Genomic DNA, 13,031 nt, shown 5'->3' on the forward strand with positions numbered 1-13,031 from the left:
CCAGGCCGGCCTCGTGGGCCAGCAGCAGCCTCACCCGCTCCACGCCGCCCTGCACCACCTGGAAGTGGGGCGGGTGACTTTGTTATCATAGACGCGCAGCTCCTCGTCGCTCGGGACTGGGTTCTCACGGTCCAAGAGCTGCAGGACCCGCTTCGAGTAGTCTTCCAAGTCTGCTGGGAGGAAGATGGGGTTGAAAAAAGGACCACTGACCTGTCCACAGGTCCTCTCGTCCAGTCCCCTGCCTCCTGGAAGTGCCGTCCGGGAACAGAGACTCTGGGAGGGAGGACAGTCTTTCCTGCTCTCACAGATCTCTGCACAGCGTCCCTTGTTCTGGAGGAAGGACTCTGGCAGCCCTTCCCATGAGGATGGGGCAGAAAGAGGCCTGGGAGCAAACCCTGACCTCCGCACCATCGGACTTTCGCCAATTCCCTGCCTCCTCGAGCCTCCACATCCTGCTCCATAAACGGGCCACAAACCGCGCCCACGACCTGCTGCCGTTGAGGACAACTTAGGTAGGCAAGAGCTTTCAGAGGAGTGCTTGGCACAAAGTAAGTCAATGCCAGCTGAAAATAGGCTCTATGATCTGAACTTCAGCACTAAGCCTTCCTCCTGCTCTACCCAGAGTGTATCCGGGTTAATAGCAACAGTTTCCAAAACAAAGAACAACGACGAAAATCCCTGCCTGGGTCACCCCTGCCTCATTCGGATTTCACCAGTCTAGGGGCCCCAGGCATCAGGGCAGACTTCACCCCCCAGGTCATTCTAAGATGCAGCCAGGCTCCACACATCCCCCCACCCTCACCCTCACCCACCTCCACGCCCAAGCCAGGAAAGGAGGAGTCTGGCCTCCCAGGAACACAAGCCTGGAGGGGAAGCAGAGCCTGCGTCCTGAGGGCATGTGCATTTCTGAAACCTGGAAATGGGCACACCGACTCCTGATTTGGGACAAGCTGGGCAGAGGGTCGGGGTGGGGGTGGGGAGGCAGGGGAAAGGGGGAAAGGGTGTGGTTTGATTCCACTTTCTTCTCCCTGTGAATTCTCTGGTTCCAGCTACAGCACTGTGGACTCACCATTGTCAGTTAGCTCTTGGCTGACCTCGTCACTGACCTAGGCAGAGGGATCAGAAGAGAAGGGGGCAGATTAGACCAGTGGGGCAGTTCTGGTTGGTACCGTCCTCCACTCTCCCCTCTCTCCAGCACCTGTCCTAGGAAGCCCCTCCTGTGCCATTCCAACCAACAGTCGTGTCTGCAGGAAAGTCCTGAGCAGGGGAGACCCTGCCAGAAAGAGGTGGTCTAGGGCCTTGACTGCCACTTGGACCACGTGGAGTGCAGGGTGGTTGGCCCCGTGGTTCGGGCAAGAGCCCCATGCCAGCCCATGGCTGGTCCCCGTGTTAGGGAGTGAGGACACTGATGCCTGGCGTGTGAAAGCCCACAGGCAGGACTCGGATTAATCCCACAAATGCGAGAGACGGCGTGTCCTTCTCAGGGGCTCCGAGCCACAGCTGCCACTGTGCAAATTAGGAACGGCTGTCCCCAAGTGGGCTGCCTGGTGTGGCCAGCAGTATGGGCTGGGCTGGGTCTCAGTCCCCATCTGCTCCCTCAGCCAGGGAGGCCTTGTGAAGGACATGCCCATGCATGCATTCCCCCGGGGGGTTCTGGAGACACGCCCAGCACCACCACCACCCCCACCCGCCGCCTCGCCCTGCCCCAACTCACCTCCCCAGGCCGGTGCAGAGACAACTTGCAGGACACCTTCCTGGCCAGAGCCTCACTCTCTGGGTCTGCCACAGGACTTTGCAGCAGGGACAGCAGCATGTCTGTCTCGACTGTGATGTCTGCTCCACGAAGGAGAGAGACAGAAAAAGAAGCAACAGGCTGGCCACCAGTCCCTTCTCCATTTTAGATACCCTAACATTCCCCATGCCCCCCACCCCAAATCCATTCCTGGACTCACATACAGCCATACATATGCTCCGGCCCGGCTCATGGGCCCACATGTAGCAGGTCCCTAGCCCTCTGAGGGTCAGTCCTTTTCCATAAATGAAGGGGCAGGACTAGGTGGGTGATCTCTGAGTGCTCACAGTTACAGATGTGCGCTTCCACAGTCGCTAAAGGGGTGGGTGCCCTCAAGGTCCATCCATGCCCGTGATCTCACCGTCTGGGAACATTTTACAAATGAGGATGCTGTGGCCCTGGATGGACCAGCCTAAGCAGAGAACTCAGAAGCAGGAGAGCGAGGCCCAGACCCTTCTGGTGTGGGTTTTCTACCTGACCTCCCACAGGGGAGCAGAGAGCAGCCGCAGCCCTCAGCTGCCCTCTGCTGCCCGCTCCCCCACTGCCCTCCTCCAGCACTATGATGCAGACCGTGCCCCAGCGCCTCGCAGAGCCCTCAGGAGTGGCCTGGGCTGCAGCCACCTCCTCTCCTGCGCTCTCCAACCTCTGCCCTGCCCCCCATGCACTCCAGCCCTGCCCCCCATGAGCTCCAGCCCCGCCCAGCTCCCCAGTCCCTTGGGCAGGTCGGGCCAGACAAGAACCTGAAAAGCAGGGCCTCTTCTTAGGGTCCTGATCCCAACAGCGTCTCATCAGGTTCACCATCTGCTGGGCCTCGCCTGGCCACTCGTCCGACACAGGCTGCAGGGAGGGCCGCATGCCTGCCACCACTCGGACCACAACAGTCACCATGTTGAAGCCTGTGAGGGGAGGTCCAGGCTGTGTGCAGGCAGGGAGGCAGGGCCAGAGCGGGCTGGGCAGGGTGGTGGGGGGCTCTGAGAAGCCCCACAGGGGCGCACACAGCAGCGGCAACATAAATGCATGGTGAAAAAACAGCTAGGGTACAGGCTGAGATTCCAGCAGGGGAGGGAGGAAGGAGGGTGGGGACAGGAATCCTTTCAGCATATGCCACTCCCCAACCCAAAGCTGTCATCTATCCTGCCCCTGCAAGCCCTCGGCCTCTCAGTGCTTTCCAGGACCCCCCTCCCCCCCCCCCACCCCCCCCCCCCCCCCCCTGCATACGGTTTCTTCTGAGTGAGGAGCTCCCAGACGACAATCCCGGAGCTGCAGACAAGACAGAAGGCTCCTGAGTCGCTTTCTCAGATACCCATGGTCACCCCACCTGGGAAGCCCCGTGGACCACACCCCCTGGGCAAAGCCTCTCCAGCCAGAGTGCCCCTCCATCCTTCCTCCTCCCTGTCCCGTCATGCCCTTGGGTGTGGGGGGGTCAGGCAAGGTGGCGGTAACCGGCTCCCTGCCCCTGGGAATGTGGCATGGAGCCCAGCCGCCTCTCACCTGTACATATCGTACTTGGGCCCTGGGGGCTTGTTACTTTCCAAGAACTTCTCAGGGGGGATGTAGCCGAGGGTGCCCCGCAGAGCTGACCTCTCCATGTACTGCATCCGGGTCGACTGTTCCATCCACGTGGACAGGCCGAAGTCCGAAATCTGGGAGGAAGCCCCAGGCCGGGATAAGGGAGGAACAGTCTTGCCTCCAGAAAACTGTCTTGATCCCTCAGTGTCCTGCAGCCTACCCTTTCCAGGACATTGTAATGGTTAAGAGCCCGGGCCTCTCCCACCTCTGCCACATGCGACCTGCACGATCTAGACACGTTACTGATCTCCTCAGACCCTCAACTTCCTCATCTATAAACGGGAAATAACACGAACACTTAACTCCTAGTGCTATTATGAGCATTAAATGGGCCAACATGCAAAAGCGCCTAGAACAGTGTCTGGCACATAGTGAGTGCTTCGGAGGTGTTGCCACTGTCCAGAGGGCCCGTGGGTAAAGTTGCCGTCTTTGACGAGCTTCTGGTCGTCCACTTCCAAGGGCCCTGAAGCATATACACCACGTGTATTTATCCCCCACTGTGCTTCTATCCACGGATTCCTTCTTACGCCAACTAGGCTGGGTGCTGAGGATCAGGCAGCAGACAAGAAAGATGAGACCCCCCCACCCATTACCCTCCCAAACGCTTACTCAAATGGGCGTATAGTCACTAAGGAAATAGTTTCACAAGTTAATGTCGACTTACGATTGGGCTTAGCAATATGAAGAGACAGGGGTACCATGAGGGTGTACAACAGGGGCCCGTTGGGGGAGACCAGGGGAAACCCTCCTGAGAAGGTAATGTTTAAGCACAGAGCTGAAACACGAGCATGACTTGCTAGATAAAGAAGCAAGTAGGGGAACACTGTTCCTGGCATCAGGGCCAGAATGTGCAAAGGTCCTGGGGCAAAAGAGGGTGGCACATTCTAGGAACTGAAGGCCATCATAACCTTTCTTAGAAATCATCTCATTTACACACATCCCCACCCAAAGCAAACAAGGGGAGGGATAGGGAATATTCTACCCACAGTAGAAACAGAAGACTGAGACCCAAAGAGCGTTATGGCAGGCATCCTGATAGCCAGATTCATGCAGCGAACTGCACTGCTCATCCTTCTTTGTGTTAGGTGGGATCCCTGCCTTCAGTGTTTGTCCATGAAGGGAGCTACTTAAAACTCTGGGCAGGCCAGGCAGGCAGGCTCACCCTCAGGAGAGTCTGCAGTGGAAAGGGGGCAGAGAGGTCAACCACGGCTTTTACCTTGACATGCATGTTGCTATCGAGGAGGATGTTGCCTGGCTTGAGGTCCAGGTGGAGCAGGGGTGGCTTAATGCTGTGGAGAAAGTTCATGGCCAGGCTGGTCTCATGGATGATGCGGAACTTGAGCTGCTAGGAGAGGCTGTGTGTGGGCAGCGTCTTCTCCAGGGAGCCGCTGGCCATGAACTCCATCACAATGCCCAGGGGCTGCCTCCACAGCCCGTAGATGGACACGATGTGCTGAAATTTGATCTTCTCCATTTTGGCTGCTTCTTCAATGAGGCAATCCACATCGTAGCTGCGGAGATGTGGGGCACGGAGGGGCGGAAGGAGATGACCCGTTAATTCCAAGAGCAACCAGCAGAGTGACAACCCAGGCTTAGTGCCAGGCTCCGGAGACCCAGAGAAGCCCCGGGGGCTTGCAAGATAGTGCAGGAGAGAGAGTTCTAGAAGGAGGCCCGGCAGGATGCACAGGGTGCGGTCCGGATGGCCGGCAGTGACGGGACAGGAAGGGAAGGAGTTTGCAAGCTCAGGAGCAAGTCCATTCTACAGAGGTGGTCACGAAGAGCCTAGGGTGTATTCTGCCACGTGTCCGTATGTTTGTCTCCCCCAGTAGATCACTAACCCCTGGACGACCAACGTCACGCCTTGTGCTCTGTTTTAAAGTCTCATCTATTGCCATTTGGATTATGAAAGTAATATATATCCTTGTAGAAAATCAAGGGAATACGGGGAGTGATAAAGAAGAAAATTAAATCAACAACAATCCAACCTTCCAGAGTTGGCCTCTGTTCATTCTTTTATGTATACATGTGCAAGGGATCTCTCTCCTTTGCTCTGTCCGTTTCACTCCTTTCTCCCCCCTCCCCACCAGCCTTTCCATCACATGGCGTGGCCTGCTTTGCGATCTGTTTTCCAGTTAGTGGGGCACGGGCTTCCTCACATGGCTATTCTCCTGACGCGAGGCCTGCAATGGCTGCACGCTCCTCCGCTTTACGGATGAGCTGCAATTATTCCTCTTGCCCCCCTCCCCCTCCCCAGTGCATTGCCACACAGCACAATACGTCTTTGTTGAACAGAACAGAAGTCAAGGCTTAAGGGAAGGTCTTACAAAATAAGCATTTGTCGACTCTCTCGCTCGTTTCACTATTTGTGCCCACAGAACAGTAGATATGCAAATTGTTGAGATTGTTTGGGGATTGCGGGGATGAGGATTAAGGAGAAATGACATTTTTAAAAGCACAGCATTTGCAAAGCTGCGTGGGCACCGTGGGCACCGCAGTCGGAGGCTGCCGGGAATGCATGCGTGCAGGGCGGCCCTGGGAAGCTGGCCCCGGGAAGCCAGCCAGACACTGCTGACCTCCAGAAAAAACCACCTGCTCTCCCTCGCATCTGGACAGGGTGGCTCACAGGTGCCCCCTGCTCTCGCCTCTACCTCTGCTCTGCTCCAGAGACCTCCCCTCCGCCTCTGCGGTGCTTCCCATCGGTCTTGCCCTTTTGAGTTCCCAGGAACTGAGATACCTGTCCTGGAGGGAAAGAGCCATGGATCTGCCCTGACTTCAAACGGGTTTCTCCACATATGCTCTGCATGACCCTGGGCAGGTAAACTCTCTGGGCCTCAGTTTCTTCGCTGTAAAATGGGAACGACAGTCGCTCGCACCGGTTGCCCCAGACACCCAGAACTCTTGTCCGCATGTGCTGTGCCTGCCGCTCATCCCCTCCAGCCCCGTCATCGGGCGTCTGGTCTCGATGCTTCTCTGAGCAGCTGTGGCTAAGGTGTGCAAAGACCCCCACGTGCTACAGGCTATGCAAAGTTTTCAGGTCTCAGTTTACCAGCCAGGCCCGGGCGTCCCTTGCCTTCTCGCGTGGCACTGTCTCTTCCAACGTCGGTATCTGTCGTGATCCTGGACACGGCGTGTCTGAAGTAGAACTCTGGGTTCTCCCTACCATCCGCTCCTCCCTCTGCCTTCCTCTCAGTGAATGGGGTCTCTATCCTCCCAGTGCTCAAAGATCAATGTCCTCCTTTGCTCCTCTTCCTCGCCTTCCCACGACCGGTCCCTCAGCACATCCTGTGAGCTCTACCCTCAAAATGGAGCAACAATCTGACCACTTCTCACCACCTCAACCCAGTGCCATCTTGACCCAAGCCTCCTAACTGGACTCCCTGCTGCTCTTCCCCTCTGCCATCCATTCTCAACCCAGCAGCCAGAGTGATCCTTGTAAAATGTCAGTCAGAGTATGTCACCACTCTGCTCAGGACCCTCCACTGGCTTTCTTCTCATTCACAGTAAAAGCCAAAGTTCTCACAGCGGTCTACAAAGCTCTCTGTCATCTGTCCCTGGGCATAGCTTGTGACCTCCCCAACTCTGTTCCTGTCATAAGGGCCTCTTGCTGGTCCTCCACCGTGTCAAGCACATTCCCACCTCAGGACCTTTGCACTTGCTGTTCTCTCTGCTCTAAGAAAGCCACAGGGCTTGCTACCGTTTGCTTCAAATCTCTACTCAAATGGTACCTAATGAGTAATGATTTCAAGTCTTTATTAAATAGCCACCCTACCCCAACTCTGGCAATCCTTGTCTCTCTACCCCCATACACAGACAGCCGACAAGTTAATATTTCTAGATCAACTGTTTTCTTGGAAGATCAGATTATTCAACTCTCTTTAGATGTCTTAATCAATGTCAGGTGGTTATGAGTGCTATAGATAAAAATGATTTACTTATGTATCATTTACTCACTTATTCTCTTTCTCTAGATTCCTTCCTTCCTCAGACTATAAAGTCTGTGAGGTCTGGACTTTGTTTTGCTTACTTAGTGCTTACGGTGAGCGAATGTCATCCGTGCCCGAGCTGCAGTTACGACCTATAATACATGACTCACACATTTCATATCATCAGCTCAGACCTTCACCTGAAATCCATGTGGCAATTCTTTTTGGCTGTCTAAAAGCCTTAAGCTCAACCTGTACAAAACTGAGCTCATGGATTTCTTCCCCAAACCTGTGCCTCCTTTCACGTTCCCTTTATTGTCAACAACAACATTCAACAAACATCAACGACGTGCTGGGCTCTGAGGACAGAGCAGTGAAAGGACACAGACTCAGCTCCCATGGAGTAGACATTCTAGTGGAGCCTTTGTTCCTCTGGGCAAGGCAGACATCAAGCTAACCTTGACACTCCTCTTCCTCATTGTACCCTCCACAGACACCCCAGCACCAAGTCAAGAGGATGCTGACCTCCTAACTACTGCATAATCCGTTCCTTTCCCTCTGTCACTACACGCCAGGCTGGACTGCAATCATCTCTTGCCTGAATAACGACACCCCCTAACTGGACCAGCAGCCACTCTACCCTTCCAATCCATCTTCCATCCTGCAAATTCGATCAACGCCTTTTTGTCACACACACCCCCAACCTGGTAGCAAACTCTTCAGTGGCTTTCCACTGCTCCCTCTCTCTCAACTCCAGCTCCAACAGCCTTTCCCCACCCCTTCACTTACTATGCCCCTCCTGCCACAGGCCCTTTGCACTTTCTGCTGGAAAGCTTTCTCCCCTTCAAAGACTTAACTCACACTCCTCCTTCACTCTCCCGCTCAACTATAATCTCCCTGAGGAAGCCTTTTTTGATCCCAGTCGAACTCTACTAATATGCTCTCGCAGAACCATAAATCTCCTTTGTTGCTCTTCTCACAGCATCGCGTTTGCATCTACATATGAAGTCATCTGTCGAGTGTCTCTGCCCCCCAGCCTGTAAGTTCCAGGAGAACAGGGCTATATCTGTTGCATTCATCATTATATCTCATGGTCCAGCACAGTGTTCGACACATGGCATTTGTCAAGCGAAGGAATGAATGAAGAGGTGTAAAGAGTATCCAGTGAACAGGGGCGCCTGGGTAGCACAGTGGTTAAGCATCTGCCTTCAGCTCAGAGTGTGATCCCAGCGTTCTGGGATCAAGCCCCACATCAGGCTCCTCTGCTAAGAGCCTGCTTCTTCCTCTCCCACTCCCCCTGCTTGTGTTCCCTCTCTCGCTGGCTGTCTCTCTCTGTCAAATAAATAAATAAAATCTTAAAAAAAAAAAAAAAGAGTATCCAGTGAATACACATAAAGCTCCCAGTGTCGTTACTCCATGCTCAGCAGGCATTAATCATCATTAAATCCCTTGGCCCTTTTCCCCCAGAGAGTTCCCAGAACTTGGGAAGGGAAAGTCATTGTCAATGCTTAACAACGCAGTCTTGTCAATGCCATCTGTTTCCTTTTGTCCTTCACTTCGAAGTCTAAATGATGTGGACAAACCCTAGAAAAACCTGAATATACTTCAAAGCAAGCATGAGCGTGTCGAAGGAGGACGAGGGTCAAGTCATGTGCTATCTTGCTTTGCCGCATTCATGAAGAAGGAGGAGGGCCCAGGAATTAGAGAAGGGGCTGTCTCAAGTGTGTGGGACCTGAGGCTGTGTCTTGGGGGCTTGCATGGTGACCAAAGAGAACACGACATCCACACAAGATACCAACAGGAGATGCCCTCGCCGGGAGCCTTGAGAAGACGACACAATTCCCACACTCAGACTTCACATCCTAAGTGTCTCCTTCACAGCTGCACAGGGGGTAAGCACACAGCCACTCCAAGCAAATCCGACGGGAAGGAGACTGGAGCCCACCTCAGTGGGAAAGCAGAGATGGGTGCACGCGGTGAGACAGAGGAGGCGTGCCCAGGAGTGGCCCACTGCCCCGATGGGTGCGGGAGGAGGCAGGAACAAAAGCAAGGACACGGCCTTGCACCCCCAGCTTGACCTGCCAGCAGGGCCTACACAAGAGCCGGCAAGTGGCCTGGACAGGCTCTCAGGCCAGCAGTCTGGGCCGTCTGCAGCCCCCACGCCTCCCCCCGCCTGCACTGGCTGGGCAGGGGCCACGCTGATGGCCACGGGAGGGAGAGCCAGTGTGCACTTCTCCACAGGTCACCGAGCATCGCTGGGCCAAGTGCCACGGACTCTCAGCAAGCCCAGTCCTGCCTGCCCTGAGAACTTGGGGCGAATCGGGCGTGGCAGAGGGCCATCAAGAGCAGTCGTCACCACCCTGACACCCAGGAGAAGGAGGCCGACCAGTTTGGGAGGTCAGATGGGACAAAGGTGTCTTTGGAGGGTAGTTCTCGCTCCCCTTTGCCCTCCGTGGGTTCCACACACGGGTATGGCCAGACAACCGCGTTTCAGGTAGGGCGACAAACTGACCTGGCTGTGCCTGGGTCAAGCCCCCACCCCTCCCTGGGGCGCTCCCCGGGCCTCAGGCCTCCCCTCTGAACGGAGCGGGGCAGCGCGAGCAGGTACCTGGCGGCCTCCGGCTGGAGGCAGCGGGCACACTTGACGGCGTACTTGGTCCTCCAGCGCCTATGCCGCACCTGGAACACCTGGCCGAAGCCGCCGCTGGCCACCCGGCGCCAGTCGCCCTCGAAGTCCTCGCGGGTGAAGACGGCCAGGCCGCCCAGAAGCTGCACCAGGCCCGCGGCCATGGGGTGGGCGGCCGCCCGGCCCCTCTGGCCTCGCGCACTCCGTCCGCACGGGGAACCGGGCAGCGGGCAGCGGGCAGCGGGCTGAAGCTGGGGCTCAAGGCTGGCGGGGCGGCTTCCTGCCTTCCTGCCGCTCCTGCCCGGAGGTGGGGATGGGGAGGCGCCTGCCCTCCCACCTTCCACGCAAGGAGGGGCCGAGACTGCCCTGCGGGGGCGGGGACACCCAAGCCTGAGCCCCAGGGCCCCAGGCGGCAATGGGGCCCGGGCCTGGGAAGAGGGTTCTGTTCCCCCCTCGAAGCAGGCCCCCCAGAGCCTCTACCCGCCCCAGCACCCTTCCTCAGTCCCAGTCTTCCGTTTGTACCCCAGCTGTCCCCCTAGGGCTACGGGAGGTGCCTGGAGACGAAGGTGTCCTGAACGGGGAGCTGGAGAAGGGCCCCCCCCTTGATTTCCACCCAGCTTAAGTGGAAGTTGATTTATTTATTCTTGCTCACATGTACCAAGGGTTTCTGAAGGGCTGAGAACTGTGCTAGGCGTCTCTGCCAATGGGTGTGGGGACCTGGCACCCTCCCCTCCACCTCCACAGCAAGAATGGAGTCAAAAAGTTGCAGCGGGGATTTTCTGGTCTGAATCTTTTGGCCTGACTGGCTTAATGTTGCCTTTATTGTTGGGGTTTTTGTTTTGTCTCTTTGTCAACCAGTCTTGGTGTGCTGAAGGTCACCAAGAAGGGGNCAGCAGGAACAGTGGGTGAGAGGTTGAGTGCCTGTCTGTGGGGAGCTCCCCTTCCTGGCATTGCTCTCTGTCCCACCCTCAGAGGGACTGGCACCTGATTTGGGGTTGGTCATGGGGGAGGTGGACTCCTTGGCCCAGTTACTGGGGGTGGCTTGTTGCCAGGGACCAGGGATGAGGCTCAGGGAATGCAGAGTGTGACCATGGCCCCATCCCTGAGATGGGATCAGTGCAGAGCAGTGTCCGGGCCGTGGAGGACTCTGGCCCAAGGGCTCAGTGCAGAGACTTGGGGCAGGAGGGGAGAAGATACACCTGCAGAGGCAGGAACAGATGGGAAGCCTTCCCTGTAGGCAAAATCGCCTCGGTCCGTGTCTAGGGATACAGTGAAGAGGAGGAAAGCTTTCCAAAGCTTTTGCCCCTGGTGCTTCCGCTGGGTCCTCTGTCCGTGGAGTTGCCCTCTCACTGGAGAGACCCACAGAGCAGGGAAAATGACAAGTGCTTGAACAGGTCTCCCCGGAGGCATTCCAGGGCAGGTGCTGCGGGAGGAACTGTCACGGGCCGGGCCGGGAAGGTCACTTCTTACCTGCAGCTGGGCAGGTGGGCTGCAGTCCACAGGGAGCCCTCAGAGTGACCAGCCTCAAGTTCAAGGAGCCCACCTAGCACAGGAGGAAATGCCTTACCTCTGGCCCAAACCTGCAGAGCCTCTCACCATGAGCTCTCTGAGGCTCCTAGGGAATCGTGGGGGTGTGATGGGGGAATAGAGACCCCAGGTAGAAGCTGGAGAACTCATTCTTTCCATAACCGTTTCCGTGCACCCCAGGAGGTGTTCTGGCAAGCCGGGTAGGGACTGAAGGTGGGCCCAGGGACGGCTGCCAAAGGGACCCATGACAGCCAGTACTGAGCACTAACTTTGTTCCAGCGTCACTATCGACTCTGCCTGCTGTCTGTACGCAATAGATACGATCTTGCTTAAACCCACGATAACGTTGTGAGAGGGACATCTTCCTGCTTACAGATGAGGGGACTACACTTGAGGCCAGTAAGTAGTCAACAGCCACATAGCTAGTAAGTGGCAGAGATGCAGAGCCAAGTGTGTTAGGTTCCTACGGAAAAGTGTTGGGCACAGGAGTAGGGGGTGGCCCTTTAAGACTGTAGGGGGAAATAGGGGAATAGAATCGCACTTCCTGGAAGAGTGTAGATGGGATGGAAGCTGCATCCTGAGTAGGACGCGGACCCCAAAGACGTTGTCACAGGGAGGCCCATGGCTTGCTTTGGCTGGAGCAGAGTGGGGCACAACAGAACTGATGGTCTCTTGGGCAGCTCTGCTTGTCCCAGACAAGTCTCAGGCTGTCCCACAGGGAAGCTTGGAGGATGATGGAGGACATCATTGCCAGGGAGGTCGGGAGCTTCTCTGGGTGGGTGAGAATGGAGATTGGGAAGGTGAACAGCCCCCTGGCCTTGAGAAAGTTTGCCTCAGGCCCAGATTTCTGTCCTTCAGCACCATCTGCTGAGGCCAGTGGAGGAAGTACCAGCGTCAAATGGCCTGAATCCGTTGAGGAAATTCCCCTTGGCCCGGTGAGAGCAAGAAACCAGAAGCCACCAGTGGCCATCTGCAGAGACCATCACAGGAATGCTGAAACATTGTCCCCTATAGGAGGAGACACGCAGGGCTCAAAGCAGGCTGCCAGGATCCCAAATCGAACTCCTCTGTGAACTTCTTTCCAGGGTGGAAGCTGAGGAACATGCAGGGGCAGGTGTGTTTCTGCTGACCAGCTGTGGAAACATCCAAGCAGTGGGTCCGAGCACTCCTGAGACTTCCGAAGAATCTGGCAAAATATATGCACATACTCACGGCAACTGGAGTCATTAGACTGGCTTGGGCTGCTCCCTTGGTCTCACTCCTGGGGGCTGGGACGAAAGCCTCGCCGTCATTGGGTAAGCTCTGCGAGTAAGGTCAGAGAAGCAAAGAACTCCTAGGTCCCTTATCAGGTGGGTTGATGCTTAGGGATTTGGGAAGGAGCAAAGCAGACCTGCGAGCTGCTGATTTCTTTCTGGGAGTCCAAGTGCAGAAGTTCCTGGGGCCGGCCTGGCTGGGGAGTCTGCAGCCAGGGGGTACAGATGAGAGAGCTGGAGAGGAAAGCTCCACCTTCAGCTGCCTGCTCCTGCCCGAGAAGGGGAACGAATGAGGTGGTACAGTCTGACGACGACACAAACCTACCAGAAGGGGCAAGAAG

General features: G+C 56.2%; 1 protein-coding gene across 1 annotated transcript in view; it reads right to left on the minus strand.

The window, feature by feature from the left end:
* Positions 1 to 10,074, minus strand: part of ANKK1 (ankyrin repeat and kinase domain containing 1) — an 11,205-nt gene extending 1,131 nt beyond the window's left edge. The window contains 10 exon segments of the mRNA XM_040630708.1: position 1; positions 4 to 75; positions 78 to 170; positions 1,070 to 1,106; positions 1,715 to 1,833; positions 2,533 to 2,693; positions 3,008 to 3,052; positions 3,284 to 3,435; positions 4,578 to 4,872; positions 9,893 to 10,074. The exon segment at position 1 is cut by the window's left edge and continues 536 nt beyond it. Of these exon segments, the coding sequence (XP_040486642.1) occupies position 1; positions 4 to 75; positions 78 to 170; positions 1,070 to 1,106; positions 1,715 to 1,833; positions 2,533 to 2,693; positions 3,008 to 3,052; positions 3,284 to 3,435; positions 4,578 to 4,872; positions 9,893 to 10,074 (1,157 nt within the window).
* Between the last annotated feature and the right edge of the window lie 2,957 nt (positions 10,075 to 13,031).

This window comes from Ursus maritimus, unplaced genomic scaffold (assembly GCF_017311325.1).
Source record: "Ursus maritimus isolate PB19 unplaced genomic scaffold, ASM1731132v1 scaffold_16, whole genome shotgun sequence".
In the NCBI taxonomy this organism is placed as follows: domain Eukaryota; kingdom Metazoa; phylum Chordata; class Mammalia; order Carnivora; family Ursidae; genus Ursus; species Ursus maritimus.